At 33.7% G+C, this 22,820-nt stretch overlaps 1 protein-coding gene across 1 annotated transcript in view; it reads right to left on the reverse strand.

Annotated features, from left to right (window-relative positions):
- Positions 1 to 19,930, reverse strand: part of LOC148956057 (hypoxia-inducible factor 3-alpha-like) — a 147,837-nt gene extending 127,907 nt beyond the window's left edge. Inside the window, exon 1 of the mRNA XM_089089070.1 lies at positions 19,778 to 19,930. Within this exon, the coding sequence (XP_088945196.1) occupies positions 19,778 to 19,930 (153 nt within the window). The remainder of the gene's footprint in view (positions 1 to 19,777) is intronic.
- Between the last annotated feature and the right edge of the window lie 2,890 nt (positions 19,931 to 22,820).

Raw genomic sequence — 22,820 nt, forward strand, 5'->3', positions numbered from 1 at the left:
ACCATAACCATACACTACTGAAATATTCCAACTCTTGCATTTCAACGAAAGAAATTCAAAATGAACTTTGAAAAATCAAGAAAATGTAACTGTGACAAGGTAAACCACAACCAAACACTACTGAAATATTCCAACTCTTTAATTTCAATGAAAGAAATTCAAAATGAACTTTGAACAATCAAGAAAATGTAACTGTGACAAGGTAAATCACAACCAAACACTACTGAAATATTCCAACTCTTGCATTTCAACGAAAGAAATTCAAAATGAACTTTGAAAAATCAAGAGAACGTAACTGTGACAAGGTAAACCATAACCAGACACTACTGAAATAAACCAACTCTTGCATTTCAACGAAATAAATTAAAATGAAATTTTAAAAAATCAAGAAAATGTAACTGTGACAAGGTAAACCACAAGCAAACACTACTGAAATATTCCAACTCTTGCTTTTCAACGAAAGAAATTCAAAATGAACTTTTAAAAATCAAGAAAATGTAACTTTGACAAGGTAAACCACAACCAAACACTACTGAAATATTCCGACTCTTGCATTTCAACGAAAGAAATTCAAAATGAACTTTGAAAAATCAAGAAAATGTAATTTTGACAAGGTAAACCACAACCATACCCTACTGAAATAGTCCAACTCTTGCATTTCGATGAAAGAAATTCAAAATGAACTTTGAAAAATCAATAAACTATAAATTTGACAAGTTAAACCACAACCAAACGCTACTGAAATAGTCAATCTCTTGCATGTCAATGGAAGAAATTCAAAATGAACTTTGAAAAATCATGAATAAGTAACTGTGACATTGGATACCACACGCAAACACTGCTGAAATATTCCAACTCTTTCAATTCAACGAAAGAAATTCAAAATCAACTTTAAAAAATCATGAAAATGTAACTGTGACAAGGTAAACCACAACCAAACACTACTGAAATATTCCAACTCTTGCATTTCAACGAAAGAAATTCAAAATGAACTTTGAAAAATCAAGAAAATGTAACTGTGACAAGGTAAACCACAACCAAACACTACTGAAATATTCCAACTCTTGCATTTCAATGAAAGAAATTCAAAATGACCATTGAAAAATCAAGAAAATGTAACTGTGACAAGGTCTACCATAACCAGACACTATTGAAATATTCCAACTCTTTCTTTGCAACTAAATAAATTCAAATGAACTTTGAAAAATCATGACAATGTAACTGTGACACGGTAATCAATACTCAAACACTACTGAAATATTCCAACTCTTGGATTTCAAAGAAAGAAATTCAAATGAGCTTTGAAAAATCAAGAAATGTAACGGTGAGAAGGTAAACCAAAAGCAAACACTACTGAAATATTCCAACTCTTGCATTTCAGTGATAGAAATTCAATATGAACTTTGAAAAATCAAGAACATGTAACTGTGACAAGGTAAACCATAACCTAACACTACTGAAATATTCCAACTCTTGCATTTCAACAAAATAAATTCAAAATGAACTTGAAAAAAAAATTAGAATGTAAGTCTGACAAGTTAGAGCACATCCAAACTCTACTGAAATATTACAACTCTTAAATTTCAACGAAAAAAATTCAAAATGATATTTGAACAATCAAGAAAGTATAAGTCTGACAAGGTAAACCATAACCAAACACTACTGAAATATTCCAACTCTTGCATTTCAACGAAAGAAATTCAAAATGAACATTGAAAAATCAAGAAAATGTAACTGTGACAAGGTATACCATAACCATACACTACTGAAATATTCCAACTCTTGCATTTCAACGAAAGAAATTCAAAATGAACTTTGAAAAATCAAGAAAATGTAAGTATGACAAGGTAAACCACATTCAAACACTACTGAAATATTCCAATTCTTGTATTTAAACGAAAGAAATTAAAATGAACTTTGAAAAATCATGAAAATTTAACTTTGACAATGAAAACCGCAACCAAACTTTAATGAAATATTCCAACACTTACATATAAATTAAAGAAATTCATGATGAATTTCGAAAAATCAAGAAAAGGTAACTGTGATTATGTAAACCACGATCAAACACTACTGAAATATTCCAACTCATGCATTTCAACGAAAGAAATTCAAAATGAACTTTGAAAAATCAAGAAAATGTAACTGTGACAAGGTAAACCACAACCAAACACTGCTGAAATATTTCAACTCTTGCATTTTAACGAAAGAAATTCAAAATGAACTTTGAAAAATCATGAAAATGTAACTGTGACAAGGTAAACAACAACCAAACACTACTAAAATATTCCAACTCCTGCATTTCAACGAATGAAATTCAAAATGATCTTTGAAAAATCAAGAAAATGTAACTGTGATACGGTAAACCACAACCAAACACTACTGAAATATTCCAACTCTTGCATTTCAACGAAAGAAATTCAAAATGAACTTAGAAAAATCAATAAAATGTAACTGTGACATGGTAAACCACAACCAAACACTACTGAAATATTTCAACTCTTGCATATCAACGAAAGAAATTCAAAAGGAACATTTAAAAATCAAGAAACTGTTACTGTGACAAGGTATACCATAACCAAACACCACTGAAATATTCCAACTCTTGCATTTCAACGAAAGAAATTAAAAATTAACTAAGAAAAAAAAAGAGCAATAAAATGTAAAAATGAAAAACAAACACACAAAATCAAGAAATATTAAAACTCTATAATTTAAATGAAATAAATTCAAAATGAACTTTGAAAAATCAAGAAAATGTAACTGTTACAATGTACAACACAACCACACACTACTGAAATATTCCAACTCGTTCATTTCAATGAAAGAAATTCAAAATGAACTTTGAAAAATCAGGAAAATATGACTTTGACATGGTAAACCACAAACAAACGCTACAGAAATATACCATATCTTGCATTTCAAAGAAAGACAGACAAAATGAACTTTGAAAAATTAAGAAAATTTAACTGTGACATGGTTTAAGACAACTTAACTGTGACAATGTAATCCACAACCAAACACTACTGAAATATTCCAACTCTTGCATTTCAACGAAATAAATTCAAAATGAACTTTGAAAAATCAAGAAAATGTAACTGTGACAAGGTAAACCACAACCAAACACCACTGAAATATTCCAACTCTTGCATTTCAACGAAAGAAATTCAAAATGACCTTTGAAAAATCAAGAATATGTAACTGTGACAAGGTAAACCATAACCAAACACTGCTTAAATATACCAACCCTTGCATTTCAAAGAAATAAATTCAAAATTAACTTTTAAAAATCTTGAGAATATAACTATGACAAGGTATATCACAACCAAGCACTACTGAAATATTCCAACTTTCATTTCAAGGAAAGAAATTCAAAATGAACTTTGAAAAATCAAGAAAATGTAACTGTGACAAGGTAAACCACAAACAAACACTACTGAAATATTCCAACTCTTGCATTTCAACGAAAGAAATTCAAAATGAACTTTGAAAAATCAAGAAAATGTAACTGTGACAAGGTAAACCACAACCAAACACTACTGAAATATTCCAACTCTTGCATTTCAACGAAAGAAATTCAAAATGAACATTGAAAAAACAAGAAAATGTAACTGTGACAAGGTATACCAAAACCAAACACTACTGAAATATTCCAACTCTTGCATATCAACGAAAGAAATTCAAAATTAGCTATGAAAAATCAAGAAAATGTAACTGTGACAAGGGAAGCCACTGCCAAACACTACTAAAATAGTACAACTCTTGAATTTCAACGAAAGAAATTCAAAATGAACTTTGAAAAATCAAGAAAATGTAACTTTGACAAGTTAAACCACTACCAAACTCTACTGAAATATTCCAACTCTTACATATCAACTAAATAAATTCATAATGAACTTTGAAAAATCAAGAAAAGGTAACTGTGATAAGGTAAACCACTAGCAAACACTACTGAAATAGTCCAACTCATGCATTTCAACGAAAGAAATTCAAAATGAAATTTGAAAAATCAAGAAAATGTAACTGTGACAAGGTAAACCACAACCAAACACTTCTGAAATATTTCAACTCTTGAATTTCAACGAAAGAAATTCAAAATGAACTTTGAAAAATCATGAAAATGTAACTGTGACAAGGTAAACCACAACCAAACACTACTAAAATATTCCAACTCCTGCATTTCAACGAATGAAATTCAAAATGATCTTTGAAAAATCAAGAAAATGTAACTGTGATACGGTAAACCACAACCAAACACTACTGAAATATTCCAACTCTTGCATTTCAACGAAAGAAATTCAAAATGAACTTTGAAAAATCAAGAAAATGTAACTGAGACAAGGTTAACCACAACCAAACACTACTGAAATATTCCAACTCTTGCATTTCAACGTAAGAAATTCAAAATTAACATTCAAAAATCATGAAAATGTAACTGGGACAAGGTATACCATAACCATACACTACTGAAATATTCCAACTCTTGCATTTCAACGAAAGAAATTCAAAATGAACTTTGAAAAATCAAGAAAATGTAACTGTGACAAGGTAAACCACAACCAAACACTACTTAAATATTCCAACTCTTGCATTTCAATGAAAGAAATTCAAAATGAACTTTGAAAAATCAAGAAAATGTAACTGTGACAAGGTAAACCACAACCAAACACTACTGAAATGTTCCAACTCTTCCATTTCAATGAAAGAAATTCAAAATAAACTTTGAAAAATCAGGAAAATGTAACTGTGACAAGGTAAACCACAACCAAACACTACTGAAATATTCCAACTCTTGCATTTGAACGAAAGAAATTCAAAATGAACTTTGAAAAATCAAGAAAATGTAACTCTGACATGGTTTAAGAAAATGTAACTGTGACAAGGTAAACCACAACCAAACGCTACTTAAATATTACAACTCGTGCATTTCAACATAAGAAATTCAAAATGAACTTTGAAAAATCAAGAAAATGTAACTGTGACAAGGTAAACCACAACCAAACACTACTGAAATATTCCAACTCTTGCATTTCAACGAAAGAAATTCAAAATGAACATTGAAAAATCACGAAAATGTAACTGTGACAAGGTATACCATAACCAAACACTACTGAACTAGTCCAACTCTTGCATATCAACGACAGAAATACAAATGAAAAAAGAAAAATCTTGAGAAACGACAAGTGTCTAGTTAATCAACAAACAAAAACACAAGACAAAGTAAGAATATTGATTATCAATTAAAGAAATTAAGAATGAACTATGAAAAATCAAGAAAATGTAACTGTGACAAGGTAAACCACAACCAAACACTTCTGAAATATTCCAACTCTTGCATTTCAACGAAAGAAATTCAAAATGAACTTTGAAAAATCAAGAGAATGTAACTGTGACAAGGTAAACCATAACCAGACACTACTGAAATAAACCAACTCTTGCATTTCAACGAAAGAAATTCAAATGAACTTTGAAAAATCAAGAAAATGTAACTGTGACAAGGTAAACCACAAGCAAACACTACTGAAATATTCCAACTCTTGCATTTCAACGAAAGAAATTCAAAATGAACTTTGAAAAATCAATAAATTTTATCTTTTAAAATTTATAAAATAAAAAAACAATACTTAAATAGTACTAATCTTTAATTTCAACTAAGTAAATTCCAAATGAAATTTTAGAAAATCAAGAAAAAGTAGCAGCGATATGTTAAATGACACTACAACACTAGTAAAATATTCAATCTCTTGCATTTCAATGAAAGAAATTCAAAATTATATTCTGATAATAAATAAAATGTGACTTCGACATTGTACACCATGACCAAACACCACTTAAATACACCGGCGCTTTAAATTCAACGAAAGAAATTCAAAAATAACTTTAAAAATTATATAGAACGTAAATGTGACATTGTAAACCATAGAAACATACTACTAAAATATACCAACTCTTGCATTTCAAATGAAAGAAATTCAATGAAATTAGAAAAAATCTTTATAATGTAACTGTGACATTGTAAACGAACAGTAAGTATTACTGAAATATTCCAGTTCTTGCATTTTAACGAAAGAAATTCAAAATGAACTATTAACAATAAAAAAAAATTAGATTGGTAAAGGTAAACCACAACCAAACACTACTGAAATATTCCGACTCTTGCATTTCAACGAAAGAAATTCAAAATGAACTTTGAAAAATCAAGAAAATGTAATTTTGACAAGGTAAACCACAACCAGACCCTACTGAAATATTCCAACTCTTTCATTTCAATGAAAGAAATTCAAAATGAACTATGAAAAATCAAGAAAATGTAACTTTGATAAGTTAAACCACAACCAAATGCTACTGAAATAGTCAATCTCTTTCATGTCAATAAACTAAATTAAAAATGTACTTTTAAAAATAACGACTATCTAACTGAGAAAAGGCAAACAAAGATCAAACTAGAATGAAATATTCAAACTCTTGAATTTCAATGAAAGAAATTCAAAATGAACTTTGAAAAATCAAGAAAATGTAACTGTGACAAGGTAAACCACAACTAAACACTTCTGAAATAATCCAACTCTTGCATTTCAACGAAAGAAATTCAAAATGAACTTTAAAAAATCAAGAAAATGTAACTGTGACAAGGTAAACCACAACCAAGCACTACAGAAATATTCCAACTCTTGCATTTCAAGGAATGAAATTCAAAATGAACTTTGAAAAATCAAGAAAATGTAACTGTGACAAGGTAAACCACAACCAAACACTACTGAAATATTCCAACTCTTGCATTTCAACGAAAGAAATTCAAAATGAACTTTGAAAAATCAAGAAAATGTAACTGTGACAAGGTAAACCACAACCAAACACTACTGAAATATTCCAACTCTTGCATTTCAAAGAAAGAAATTCAAAATGAACATTGAAAAATCAAGAAAATGTAAATGTGACAAGGTATACCATAACCATACACTACTTAAATATTACAACTCTTGCTTTTCAACGAAATAAATTCAAATGAACTTTGAAAAATCAAGACAATGTAACTGTGACAAGGTAATCCACGTTCAAACACTACTTAAATATTCCAACTATTGCATTTCAACGAAAGAAATTCAAATGAACTTTGAAAAATCAAGAAAATGTAACTGTGGCAAGGTAAACCATGAGCAAACACTACTGAAATATTCCAACTCGTGCTTTTCAATGAAAGAAATTCTAAATGAGATTTGAAAAATCAAGAAAATGTAACTGTGACAAGGTAAACCACAACCAAACACTACTGAAATAGTCCAACTCTTGCATTTCAACGAATGAAATTCAAAATGAACTTTGAAAAATCACGAAAATGTAACTGTGACAAGGTAAACCACCACCAAAAACTACTAAAATATACCAACTCTTTCATTAAATAGAAATAAAAACAAAATTTAAATTTAATATTATATAATCTGTATCTTATTCTAGGTAAAAAACAAAAAAAAACATCATAAATATAAAAAATATTTATTATATAAGAAAGAAATAAATCTATTTCAAATATATTAATAGATAAATAAAATTATAAAATTTAAAACAAAACCATCACAATAATAAATCTAACATAAAAATAATTTCGTCTAAATTAATTCAAAATTATAATTTAAAAAAAAATAACATGTAACTGTGACAAGGTAAAACACAAACAAACGCCAATGAAATATTCCAACTATTGAATTTAAACGAAATAACTTCATAATGAACTTCGAAAATCAAGAAAATGTAACTGTGATAAGGTAAACCACGATCAAACACTACTGAAATATTCCAACTCATGCATTTCAACGAAAGAAATTCAAAATGAAGTTTGAAAAATCAGGCCTTTGGGGTGTCGGGGGGAACCTTTTTTTGGGGGGGGAGGGGCCGGGGGGTTGGAGGGTCGTTCTGTGTCTCAATGCACAAAAAATATTAAAAAATGGGGAAGGGAAGGGGAGGAGGGGAGGGGGAGGAGGGGGAGGGGATGGGTGGGAGGGGAGGGGGATGGGATGGGAAGGAGGGGGAGATGGAGGGAGAGGGAGGGGGGCCCTTTGGGGACCAAGGGGGGGAGGGGCTCTTTGGGGGACCGGTGGCCCATTGGGAGCCTGGGGGACCTTTGAGGACCCGGGGAGGGCCTGTGGGGGTCCGGTGGCCCATTGGGAGCCTGGGGGACCTTTGAGGATCGGGGTAGTGGGATCGGGGCCCTGTGGGGCTGTGGGGACCGGGTGAGGGCCTTTGGGAGTCCGGGGGCCCTTTGGGAGCCCTGGGAACCTTTGGGTACCGGGGGGTTTCTTGTGGATTGGGGTTTGGGGATTGGAACCCTTTGGATCGGGGTTGGGTGATCGGGGCCCTTTGGGGTTGGGGTAGGGGACCTCACAACACTGTTAAAATACAACTTGTGTATTATAACGACCACCCTCGAATTCTCTTCTAAAACCTTTCCTAAAATCTTCTTTCAAAATGTCTCTAACTGTTTCGCCAAAATAATCCCATAAAATGGATAAGACCGTTTCGCCCAAATAATCCCTAAACGTAATTTCTGTGTGTTCCTTTTGTTTGGCATCTCTGCGCTAACGCATTTCAAATTTCTAGGAAACCCATTCCTACGTTAATCTCTTCATCTCATAAATTTTCCTAGCTAAACTATTAAGGTTTCGTTAGAATATCAATTTATCTCTCCGACTTAAAGCTCAGTGAAGCCGTATTTAAAAATAGAATTTTTATCTCTTTAGACTCCCGCATAATTCCAAGATATCAAGTGATTTCATTTATAATTCCTGACACTAAAGATCAATGAAGCCCTATTTAAAAATGGAATATTAATTTTTCTCTCTGACCTAAAGAATATTTATCCCTCAGACCTAAGATTAAAGAAGCCTTAATGTTTCTTAATTCTCCCCTTCGTGAATCAATAATTTCCCCTAGCGATTATGTAAATCAAGTTCACAGGTGCTACTCGAGACAGGACCACGTGGTTTATGGTTTTCCAAGTGAGAAAGTTCCTGTTTTTCCAAGTGAGAAAATTCCTGTTTTTTCATTCTCACTGACAAAAACCATAAAACATCCATAATTTGATGTTGACATCCGATAAAAACATAAAATAAATCGATCAACACACATAAACATACAAGAAAACATACATAAATGTGAGAAAATTCCTGTTTTTCAAATTCTCACTGACAAAAACCATAAAACATCCATAATTTGATGTTGACATTCGAGAAAAACATCAAATAAATCTAAAAACACATATCCATCCAAGAAAACAAAAATAAATGTTACAAAATTCATGTTTTTCCAAGTGAGAAAATTCCTTTTTTTTCATTCTCACTGAGAAAACCATAAAACATCCATAATTTGACGTTGACATCCGTTACAAACATCAAATAAATCGACCTACACCAATATCAATCCAAGAAAAAAACAATAACTGTTAGAAAATTAATTGTTTTCCATTTGAGAAAATTTCTTTTTTTTCATTCTCATTGAGAAAACCATAAACCACGTGGTTCTATACCCGTATATGGACTCCCGTCACGACCTACTGATAGGGTTCTACTGTCGTACTTTGCCATTAATACTAGTTTTTATTCTTATGTCTCCTGTATAGGTATTACATTACTTACCCTGGTTTACCCAGGTGACAGAAATCTTTCAGAACTTTACTCTTTATCTTAATGTTATCTTCAAAGGTGAATTCTGACAGACAGTGGTAGCCTATCTTAATTACAAAGAAAACACTTACTCGTTGTTAGTTCCAAAAAATACTACCCCTTTCCGTCCCCGAACCCCTATTTTAACCTTTGTCTTATTTTGTCTTTCTTGTCTCCCATTGGCGAGCGATCAGTTTTGATGCAATCAATCTTTTTTTTGTAACAAGGCCAATAATAATTCTCTGTTCAAAATGTTGGTTTCCGCTTTCCCTATTCAAAACCATGTTTTGTTCTATATCTCGTCATGTGACATTGTCACGTAATATTCTACCCATTGAACTCTGATTTTGAAACAGTCCGGTTTATTTGCATTTTAATGACCTTGTTGAATCAAGGGTATTATTTTTCAAGTCTGATTTCACAATGTTATGTTTGTTTTTCTTACACAAAGAAAAATAACACTTCGTTAGTTTTACCATTACCCAAAAGGCATAATAAAGCTTTGCTATTTTTACAATTTAGTCAGGTTATGATAGCTTTCTCACAACCTCCCAAACTTAAATTCTTAGTACAGTTACTGTTTTCTTAATGAAACCATAGCTTTGCTAAGAATCGATTTGATTCAATTTCTTCTTGTTCTACTGTTACGTGAAAGGCTTGAGGCTTTTGTTTCCTATAGTCTAACCATAGTTTTCTTAATGTTTTGAATATTATTCCTATAGAAACTAGTCCTACTATAGAGATGAGTAGATTAAAAGTATTGAAAATAAATGTCCAATATTTAGCTATTTTCCTTCCTCTGTTTTCTCTTAAGGAAATGTGCATTTCCTCAGTTCAGCAATGCCAATCTGCGTATTGGAGTTGTTCTGGAAATATATAGAGATTAAATCTTCAAATTCATTGTCCCAGTCATTCTCTATCCCAGCTAGAGATATGTTCTCCTTTAGGCTAGTAATAGGATCTAAGGGCTTGTCCTCTACCTATGATTTTTGTTTCGCAATTTCAGGGTTCATGGCTAAGAACCTTTCGCGGTCATTTTATCTTTTTAAGTTGTCTTATATTTACTAACCGTCGTTTATAAGTTTTTAACTCGTGTAACAAAAAGACGCTTTTATATAATTCCGATAACGCAAGATAGGGTCCCCTATAAGAATAATTTTTTTTGATGAACACTCTTGAATGACATACACTAAATTATTAGGTAAGATTTAGATTTCCAATATTTTTTTTGTATTATGCTGCATGGACCTTTCGGGCCTTTTTTTTAATTCATATATACATATTTGTCGGCTTACAAATATGTCTTGAACGAGATTAGATACCCATTCATCTTCAGAACAGAACCCCTCCCAATTATTCGGGAGCTAGTGACTCCTGTTTCATAGTCCTAGTCTTGTCCGTGCTAGTGACTCCTGTTTGATACTCCTAGTCTTGTCCATGCTAGTGACTCCTGTTCCATAGTCCAAGTCTTGTCCGTGCTAGTGACTCCTGTTCATAGTCCTAGTCTTGTCCGTGCTAGTGACTCCTGTTTCGTAGTCCTAGTCTTGTCCGTGCTAGTGACTCCTGTTTCATAGTCCTAGTCTTGTCCGTGCTAGTCACTCCTGTTTCATAGTCCTAGTCTTGTCCGTGACTCTTAGTCACACTAAATCTACTCCTAACGGTTAACTTATATCTAAAAAAAAACTACGGAATCTGGGCCTGTGTCTTGCGGTGGTTCCCTAACCATTGCTCGGAGGCCGTAGTACTTTCGGCAAAATTGCCCTAAAAAATTCTTGGGGTTGGTTTATAGGTGCTGGAGCTAAACAATATTTTGCTTTGAGGCCTGTTTCACCACAGCAGATACAAGTTGGAGGTTTTTAAATTCCGATTGTCCATGTAGACCCCCGCAAGTCCAGCATTTTATGCGAGTATTTTTTCTTTCACTAAACTTATACCTGGCATAAATATCCCTAGTTGCTCTTGACATATCTTTCTTTTTAGGAATGTCTAAGCTCGTTGCGAATCTTTGTATTTCACTCCGTGTATAGCAAATAGCTTGCTCCATAAATAGGTTTTGAAGCCTACTTGTGACTGTGGCATCTCTATATTGCCCTTCTAGAGAGTTTATTCTAGACTGTGATTGCTGTATTGCAGTTTCTAACTCTTTAATATTTTTTTATTTAAATTCATGATGGAACTATTCTGTTCAGCTCTTAGTGTGAGAAACGTTTTGACCCCTTATATTGCTTTAAATCGCTAAAATTGGTTTATTTATAAATTGTGTGAGAATTTCCTCAGTACCTCGATTTAAATTTACCCTCCAGTTTAGTATTATAATTACACACACTTAAAGATGATTAACCTATCGCCCTATCTGAGTAAATTATAGACGATTCAGATGCTAGAACTTTAGCATTGAGAAAGAAAAAGAGAGGAAAGAAAGAATCTTATGAAGGTAAAACGCTGTCTAAACTTCCCTTTAAGGTTAAGTTATTTAAAAATTTTCCTTAATGAATACCTTTTCAAACTTTTCTGTCTCTGATAGGTTTGGAAGAACTGAACACACGCTTTCTTGGGAGGAACAGAGAACTACATTTTACCAAATTTTACAATTTTTATTAATCCTCTCCCCCTCTTAAACGAAAGTTGCACCAAACTTGAGTACCACTGACATCAGTTGTAAGGTTGCCCCTACTATCAGGGCTAAAATGGTAGCATGTTATATCTGAGGCTTTGGGAAAGGATCGGTACTCAAAATTCAGTGCCAACTGATATTTATTATAAAAAGAAATAAAAGGAAGTTATTCTAACTCTAATTATAATATTTCTCAACCTCTTCTAGGTCTGTTGTCTAATATTCTATGGGTCTGCTTGTTCAATCCACGAATGTTTACAGAAAAAAAGGGTTTAGTTAATTCTAGGCTATCTAATGTTTCTAATTGAAATAACTACAGTTGAACAATCAGACTGACTTGGGTACTGGTGTGATTAAAGTTCTTTGCGTCAAATTATTGTTCCTAGGAATAACCTTTTTATCAAATCTCAATGGTTGTATAAATTAACCCAAAATTCTGGTTTATCTCCTGAAAAGAAAGTTAGTGTTCTTTGGATCTTTGATAAACTACAATTTTCTAGATAAAATCGGATCTTTGGACGGAAGAGATTGGAAATCTTAATGTAGCAATTTAATTCCTCCTTTATTCCCTAACCATTCTGTAAACATCAGGGCTGCCTCTATAAAATATTTGCGCGGGTTGAAATGCAAAAGTGGCTAAAAGAAGAGACTGACTCCCTCTTTCGTATAACGTCAGAGAATTTGCTAGTGGGGGAATATTGTATGGTCCTATAGTTCCAATCTTCTTATATATAATACTTTAATAAACGCTAGGTAAATTCCAAAGGTCACTAATCTGGAAGAAGGAGGCAAAAAAGGATCTTTAATTTATTCTCTAAGGTCAAGGAGTTTATACTGAACTTAAACCTTAGGTTGTTCCCACGTTCAAGTTTCTAAGACGATTTAATTTTATTTCTATTCCAATCCTTAGAAAAAGCTGTATTCCATCTAGGGCCCCAAGTATTTCTAATCCAAGATATCACAAATCACTAAATTATAATAAAATGTCGTACTTTGCCTTCAACACTAGTTTTTATTCTTATGTCTCCTGTATACGTATTAAATTTATTACTTAGCCTGGATTATCCAGGCGACAGAAATCTTTAGAATTTTACTTCCTATCTTAATGTTATCTTTAAAGGGGAATTTAGATAGGACTGTGGTAGCCTATCTTAATTACAAAGAAAACACTTACTCGTTGTTAGTTCCAAAAAAGACTACCCCTTTCCGTCCCCGAACCCCTATTTTAAGCTTTGTCTTATTTTGTCATTTTTGTCTCCTATTGGCCAGAGACCAGTTTTGATGCAATTCCTATTTTTGTAATAAGGCTAATAATAATTCTTTGTTCAAAATGTTGGTTTCCGCTTTCCCTATTCAAAAACCCTGTTTAGTTCTATATCTTGTCATGTGACATTATCACGTAATATTCTAGCCATTGAACTCTGATTTTGAAACGGTCCGGTTTACTTGCACTTTATGGACCTTGTTGAATCAAGGGTATTATTTTTCAAATCTGATTTCACAATGTTAGGTTTGTTTTCCTTACACAAAGAAAATCAATGCTTCGTTACTTTTACCATTACCCAAAAGTCATAGTAAAGCTTTGCTATTTTTACAATTTAGTCAGGTTATGATAGCTTTCTCACACTTATTACATAATACTGTTCTTCGAGTTCTTCGGAAATCCATATATTGTCAATATCTAAGTGCTCCTGATATGGATGGTCTGTGTTACAATCACTTCACCATTAAGCGTCCATTATTGTTAACACACATTCAGCTCCTATTCCAGATGTGTTTAGCCCAGTCGTTAGTTCCAGATAGTTTTCTTTCGGGAATCGTAACATCAGTTTTGAAAAAGGGAAAGGACAAAGATCAGTGTTCCAGTTATCGACCAGTTACAATGTCCTGCTTCATCAGTAAGCTGTTCGAGTATGCCGTATTGTCTGAAGTTTTGACTAAATGTGATTTTTCTCATTATCAAGTTGGGTTAAGAGCCGGTTTGGGTTGTTCTCAAGCCGATCATATACTTGGTGAGTTGCTAGTCTCGGCAAAAATGCAAAAAAGGCCACTTTATTTTTGCTCAGTTGATATCTCGGGCGCTTTTGACAACGTTGTACATTCGCAAGCGCTTTACTGCTTAGTTAAAGCAGGAGTTAATTCTTCCGTAGTAAAAAATCTTCCGTATTTGTATTACAATTCGTTGGTTGGTTAAAATGGGTTTCTGATGTATCCGAGCCAATCTCAGTAAAGAAGGGAGTAAGGCAAGGTGGTGTGCTGACTCCATATATTTTTAAAATTGTACTTGCGAACTGTTTGCGAATGCTGTCTCCTACTGTGTTTTAAGAAAATACTGCTGTTAGTCACATTGCCTATGCTGATGATGTTCTGCTAGTTAGTCAGACTAGCTCAGGCTTCACAAAGAATCTAAATGTTCTGATTAATGCTTTGAGCATGATTGGACTTTCTGTAAATGCTTCAAAATGTAAGTTTCTGCGTCTTAATACTTCTAACACTGCTCCTCCTTTACATTTGGGTACAATGCTACACAAGTGTGTCTCAAAGTTGAAATGGCTTGGGATTACTTTTTCTGATACACTTTCGACTACATGCTCGTCTCTGGTTACTAGTGCTCTGCAGTATATTCGCTTCTAACATGGTAAAATCTCACCTAATAAAGGGATGTACAGCCACCGAGGCTTATGTAAACTTTACCATAGTTTTGTTCTCCTAAAATTCTTTTTCTTTCCGGTTTGCAGCCTCTAATGCGCAAAAAAGACCGTATCAGCTAAGGAAAGGCTATTTTAAATATGGTAAATTTCTGCTATATTTACCAAGGTGGTACAGAAATAACAAGATTATTTCTTATTTTGGACTTATTGACCCTCTAGTGCTGCTTGACAACATCGCTAAGGATCTGAGGACCAATACTCCAAAGAAGATATGTGCCCGTGACCCCCTTACTTATTTTTCCAGATTAGTGATTCTATGGATATTGCTATGTTATTTAAGTTGTGTTTTCTTATTATTTCCTTGTGGATAATATTTTTTTTTCTTTATTTTTTACTCCTCATTTATTTTATATTGCGGGTTACAAATAAACTTACTTACTTACTTACTTACTTTTACTTCTATTTATAAGTACTAAATTACATAAAAAAAAACATCAGACATTTAGCCATCAGGGACCAACATTGATTGTGACGAAAAAAGATCTAAAGAAATTAAAATAGGAACAGTCTGAATTTCTATAATGTTATATGGTAACTACTGTTTATGGGGCATAACCGAATGAGTCATTGGAAAATGGGCAAAACTAAACGAAGATTGCAATTTTGTGAAATCTATGAAACTTCATCATAGGGACGGAGAAAATATTTACGTTCAAAATCAGATATAGAAATTCAATTACTAATGTAAACTAATTAATTTTTTGTTTTTATAATTTATGCACTTGTATGCATAATAACTAAATGCACTTGGAAACATTTTAAAATTTTATAACACAAAATCTATTTTCCTCTTTACAATCCCCCAATATCTATAGATTACACGGTCGATGTCGACCTCAATATTTCGATGAACGTTCAGAAGGGCTAGCCCTTTCAGTCGGTCTGTTAACATCCTGGTCCGCATCCAGCTTTTTAGCCGTCTTAATGTCAAAAAACTGCATTCTGCTGTGGCATTTGATATTAAAAGAGAAAGAAGAATTTTAAGGAAGGATTTTAGAAGTGAATAACATTCCTCGTCCAGTTGAATATAGCTCTGGATAACTTGTATTGAAGATCTAAACGTTTCATAATTAGAGCCATTCTTCAATGCAAATATCTCATTTAATATTGTTAGCAATAAAGATTCACTGCTTTGTCCAAAAAAGATGAGAATTTGCAAAATATTGGCTCAATCTTAGATTTACAAGTTTAAAGATCAGGTACGTTTTAGGTTTATTTCATCAAATACACAAAAAATCAAGCAAATATAATTATAAAACACTACGCTAGGGAAAAAGTTTATTTTTGTTAACGCGTGGCGATTATATACATAACTCTTCCTAAATCAACCTAAATTAATAAATATATTCCATAATCCAGCTACTCCTCCGCCAGCCCTTCCACCCACTCCTCCCCCAGCCCATTCACCCACTCCTCCCTCCTCCCAAAAAAAAACCCTTAAACATCAAATAAAAACAATAAAAAACTAATTCCCCAAAAAATTCTCATTTAATCTATTTTTAAATTGAGGAAGATGTTCAGCCACCCTAAGACTCACGGGGAGTGAATTCCAAACAGAAGGACCAAGATACTTTAAAGTAAAGTATCTTGTACACTCTTTTTGTTAATAAGCTAACATCAAACAATTGTAGCAAAATACTCCAAATTCCTATGAACCTATGTTACCAACCTCGCCCAGGATCCGAGTATATAACCAGCCCATTTTCAATCCAGGAAATGAACAATGCAATACATCGTATTAGGACCAAGACTAGCGGCAGCTATGACAATATACACCCTACATGGATAAAGAATCTCACCCCTTCATACAAACAGAAACTTCTAAATTTTTAAAAGCATGCTTGGGCTTCATTTATGTTCCCCAATATCTGGAAATATTCTTCCCTCTTACCAATCCTAAAGAAAAATAAACCCAAAAATAACCCGGAGTCCTATAGGTCCGTAATGATTACTCCTGTGATGGGGAAAATAGTGGAGAAAATGATCTATTACCGACTCCTCTGGTTTGTTGAAAAAATAATATGATCCCTCACACTCAAACTGGCTACAGAAAATACCATTCCTCAACAGATGCTTTCATATTGTTAACAAATACAATAAATGAATCATTCTCGAAAAATAATGTCCTAGTTGCAGCTTTCCTAGATTTTGAAGGGGCATATGACAATGTGAACCACCAAATCCTTTTAAATAAACTTGCAAACCTTGGACTACCCCCCAAGCTAATATCTTTTATAAAATCTTTCATAGAATTGCGAAGTTTCATTGTTTGCGTAGGTTTACGCTTAAGTTTGACTCTGTCTCACAACTTTATTTTTTAAAACAATAAAAAAATTTAGCGTAAAGAGCGAGGCGTTGAGGAGGGGACAGCCCCTTTCATATACGGAATATTTTCTGTTCATTTTAAGTTTTAATGTCGTTCCTTACTTTCAGTTTAAAAACTTGTTTTTTTTATTTAATCACATATAAGACCCCATATTGACTGTGGGCTCATTGTCTATGGTACATGTGCAAGGACCCAGATGCAAAAAATGAAACAATACAAAATGATATAATACGTCTCATATTGGGTCTTAGGAAACCCACAAGCACCAAGTTTCTGCTTATGGAGAGTGGATTAACAACAATAAGGGAGAGACGCAGCTTTCTCTTGATAAAACATCTTCCAAAAATTGAATCAAATAGCTCACACACCCTATATAATTGGTTAAGAAATCCAGCCATGTATAGAGGCATTGCAGATGAGTATGCCAATATTCAGAAGAAGTTCCCTATACCCGTAATGGCTATGGCACCTACTTTCCCCAAATCCCCTCCATGGAAATGGTCAATCCCATGATAAATACTGAATTCTGAAAGTGGAATAAAGATTTAACCCTCATCGCTTTTGTCCAGAAAAAAATTGCTGAACTTAATAAAGTTACTTATAAAAACTGTTTCCAAATATTTGTTGATTGGTCAAAAATGAATGAGAAGGTAGCAAGTGGTGCCTTCCTTCCTCACCTGAAAATTGCAATGGGTGAGAGATTGTATAATAATGTATCTATAATGTCTGTAGAGTTAAATGCCATAATCATGGCATTAGAACACCTTATGGAAAATAAACCCTTGATTGCTAATACAAATAATATTATAGTTTATTCTGACTCTTTATCAAGCCTTGAGTTGCTGTCTTCAGCTCCTCAGTATAAGCTGGATATTGACACTTATCATTGTCTTAGTATTATAGATAATCTTGCTTCAACTGGCATAAGAACTTATCTTCAGTATATTCCTAGCCACTCTGATATAAGTGGTAATCATCAGGTTGATGAAATAGCAAAAAATGCTATAAATATCTACCAGCCAAGTGGGAGACCAATCCCCATTAGAGATATTTACTGATGGAGACTATAAGATATTATGTTTAATAAGAAAAATCCTACTCTTTCCCCTTTTCCCAATAAGTACTTTTCTAAAATTTATCACAGAATTCTTTCTGGAACAAATGGACTAAACTTTCTTGCATTCTCGTATCAGTTTCCCAATTCAAGTGGTTCAGTTCCCCTGTCCCCTCTTTGCAGGTATTGTATTATGAATAATGAAACAATTGACCACTGCCTATTGGAATGTAATATGCTGACGTCTGCACAGCATACCTTGCATTGTAAACGGTTAAAATGCTTCAAACACCACAAAATCTCACTATCAGCCAAGAGCCTAGCCTAATATTCTTGCGCACAGAGCACAGAAAGCGATATCTATCATATTATATTTGAACTCCTTGAGTCGAAAGATCTACTGAAAGATATTTGAGAATATCTAATAAATAAAAGACAACCAAGCCAGTAGCTCTGTAGCCCACAGAGTGAAGCAAAAGGAAAAGGGCTAAATAGTATCAACTGAAAAACCCGCCTGCTGTGATATTGAAGAAGAAGAAGAAGTGAGTAACATTCCTCGTCCAGTTGAATATAGCTCTGGATAACTTGTATTGAAGATACAAGTTATATATACATAACTCGATTATATACATAACTCTTCCTAAATCAACCTAAATTAATAAATCTATTCCATAATCCAGCTACTCCTCCGCCAGCCCTTCCACCCACTCCTCCCCCAGCCCATTCCCCCACTCCTCCCCCCTGCAAAAAAAAACCCTTAAACATCAAATAAAAACAATAAAAAACTAATTCCCCAAAAAATTCTCATTTAATCTATTTTTAAATTGAGGAAGATGTTCAGCCACCCTAAGGCTCACAGGAAGTGAATTCCAAACAGAAGGACCAAGATACTTTAAAGTAAAACCTGATCTAAAACTATTTTGAAGCTCCACAACCAAATTATCGCAGCTTCTCGTATCGTAATCATGAAAATCACTGTTGAAACAGTAGAACTCCTTAAGAATTTGCGGGACTAGATTATTCACACAGTTATCAACAAATATCAGGGCTTGGTAGTCTCTTATCTACCCAGCGTTAAGAACCCTTAGAGATTTAAAACACACGATGTCGTTTTTCACATTTCGTACATTCTTCTCAATCATTTTTGCTGCTTTATTTTGTAACACTTGTACACGCTTTTAGTTCATACCAATGCTACTGCTCCACACGAAATAACCATACGATATACACGGGTAAATGACTGCATAATATATCGTACGAAGAGTACTCTGCGGCAGAACATGCTTGACTCTTCTAAGTATTCCTACTCCACGTGCAATTTTTGTTGATATGGTATCACTGTGGAGTTTCAACGTAAGATTAGAATCAATGAAGAAACCAAGAGAACGTCAGTAAAAACGTCTTCTTTATACTAACACATAGCAAACTTAAACTCATAAGCACCTCCAGTCTTTTCAGAGCATTCTTATCTTTTTCTTTTAAATCATCAGCTGATTTTGTAAATACTGTTGGCGCAGTGTCATCAGCAAAGGAAGTAATACATACCTCTTGAGGATTAAAGCGCATCATATCCACATAAACTAGATAAAGTAAGGGGCCCAGCACAGAACCCCCTGGCAGACCAAACATCACAGGAAAAGGAGATGAGACTACATCATTTGAAACAACTTTGAGCGACCTACCATAAAGATAACTCTCAAACTATCTTAGACAAATTCCTTCGATTCTAAGACTTCTCATTCGGTGAAGCAACACTTTGAAAGTAACCGTGTCAAATTCTTTTCTGATGTCAACGAAAACAGACATAGGTATGACACCTGAGTCTAATGAACAGTTTACACTTTGAACCAGGTGCTGCAAGGCGTGCGTTTTGGAGTGAGACTTACGAAACCCAAACTGTGTCAGATTCAACAAACTATTAGTCTGAAGGACATCAAAGAGTCGTTTATACACCACTTTCTCAACTATCTTTGAAAACACACGTAGAATTGATATGGGTCTCCAGTTTTCAATGTCTGCTTTTCAACCGGCTTTATGTAGAGAAATTATCTTCTCCACCTTAAGCTGCTCCGGGAAACTTCCCTTTTCTAGAGAAAGGTTGATAATATACACTAGACAGGGAAAAATATATCCTAAAATCACTTTCAGAGCTCGCAGGGACAAACTATCAACACCAGCAGAATTATAGTTAAGTGACTTCACCGCTTTCGGTGCTTCTTCACACGTGCAGAGCTGGAATTCCATGTTTAATGTTTGACCATGGAAATCACTAATAGTGTTGCACTGCACTTAATTATACTTATCAGTAAGACTAGTTTGAACTTTAGAATGAATATTCAAGAAAAAATTTACAAACTTGTTTACAATTCCAGTTGTATCATCACGGTTGCAACCATTCAAATTAATATTTGCTGTGGCCTCTTTTCCCTTTCCACCCATGGAAAGGGAAAATCTCATTCAAAACATTCCATGTCTCTTTCATATTTCCTTTACTTTCCTCCCGCTTACACAGTAATGATTAGATATTGTGTTTCTCCTCATTTTATTCACCAAATTCCTTTGCTTTGTAAACAAAACAAATGATTAATCACTTTTGGAATCCAAATATGATTCACAGAGCCGATTTCTTCATTCATTTTTCTCAATTATCTCCTCTGTAATCCATGGTTTACGGGGGATAAGCTTCTTCCTGCTAATAAGTTTTAGTGGGCACGTTCTGTCATAGATAGGTGTAATAACTTCCATAAGTCGATCCAGGGCTTTCGTAGGGCATTCCTTCTCCTCAAATACTGGGCTCCAGTCTATTACACTTAACTCCTCTGACAACTTTTGGTGATTTTCTTTTTTCATCAGGCAAATTTGTAGTTTCTTTTTCCGGTTTCGTTTACATCTCAACTAATAGCAACTGACAGCGTAACATTATCATACCCAGAAAACATCACATCAGGAAAAGTTCGGTTCAAATCAACTGAGCGAACAAAAACAATGTCGATAATCCTTGCACATTGACTTGTAATTTTAGTTGGAATATTCAAAAGCGGATATAAATCATTTGAAATAATAAATTTAAGTAGTAGCCATTTTGACTAGAAGATCCAATAAGTTAAAATCAACCATCACTATGCGACTAACACCAGTTGGGACTTTTTCTTGGAGCTCATTAAATCCATCTGTACACTCACACAAGTGAGCGCTGGGCAAGTTATACACCATACTAATTATATTTTTTTATTATTAAATTCTACTTCTACTATAAAAATGTCCACCTTACTTTCTCTCCATATACTAAGATCATCCATTATACCACTCCTCCTCCCATCCTTCACCAAGAGCGCAATGCCACCACAGCCCAACAAAACCTGACTCTTCACATGTAAGTTGTACCCTAGAAATGCATAAGGCGAACGAGACTGGTTTTCGCACAAAAACGTTTCACATAGCCCTACAACATCAAAATGGGGAGAAAAATCATCTAATAACTGAAGAATATCTAAGTAACTTGATGTAACATGTACATTCCACGACTATAAACGTAGACACTGGTTTTCCTGAAGTGACGACAAATCATAAGGCGCACGCAGATAAACACTATTTCTTTTCGGCTTTAACCGGGAAATCATCATCATGGGCAACTCCTCTAGATAGATGGCAACTCTCATGGGCAACTCTCTTAGAGGTTAAATTTCTCTACTTCAAACTCAGTCATTCCTTGCTAAAAAAAAACTAAAAAAAGCAGGGATACAAAGGGACTTAAATTGAATATTAAATAGAGACAGAAAAAAAAAGAAAAAAAAACAAAAACAACAAACAAACAAATCATAACTTCTAATACTAAATGCAATCAGCAATATACCTTATATCTTTAGGAATCTAAATTTTTAGGCAGTAACACATTTTAATGAATAACATGCCATTGAATCATCAGAAAATCTGTAGGTCATGTCAGAAATAATTTAATCTAGCACTGGAATATAAACAGCTCTTTTCCAAAAAAAGGGAAATTGTCTTGGTCTTCTTTTGCGACAGTTGGGAAATTACATCGATAAGTTTGTTTTTTTGCCATTCTTGGAATGCAAACAGTCACGTCTCTGCACTTTCAAATATAATCTGGAAGACCTAATCACATTTCTCCCTCTTTTTATGTTGAAGATTTAGGGTTTCTGATATTTTTTCGGTGTCTGAAAACAAATCTAATGCTTCTGTCTAGAGTAATCTGCTTAGTGCAAGATTTGCGTCACTTATATCAGTCAAACACTAAACAGTAACAACAAAGTTGCATGTTAAAAGTGTGCACAGCAGGCAATTTGGTTTTGTCGATGTACAACTGTCACACCATGAAGACACAATTCTAAGAGCTTCAACTATTTTAGGCATATCCTCCCTGAATCGTAATATGCTTTCGTGACGTTTAACGCAACGAGTTTCACAGCAACCTTGTACGTGATGACCTAAATCATTT

Source organism: Artemia sp. Qi Xiang Cuo, chromosome 1 (assembly GCF_049724085.1).
Source record: "Artemia sp. Qi Xiang Cuo chromosome 1, ASM4972408v1, whole genome shotgun sequence".
In the NCBI taxonomy this organism is placed as follows: Eukaryota; Metazoa; Arthropoda; class Branchiopoda; order Anostraca; family Artemiidae; genus Artemia; species Artemia sp. Qi Xiang Cuo.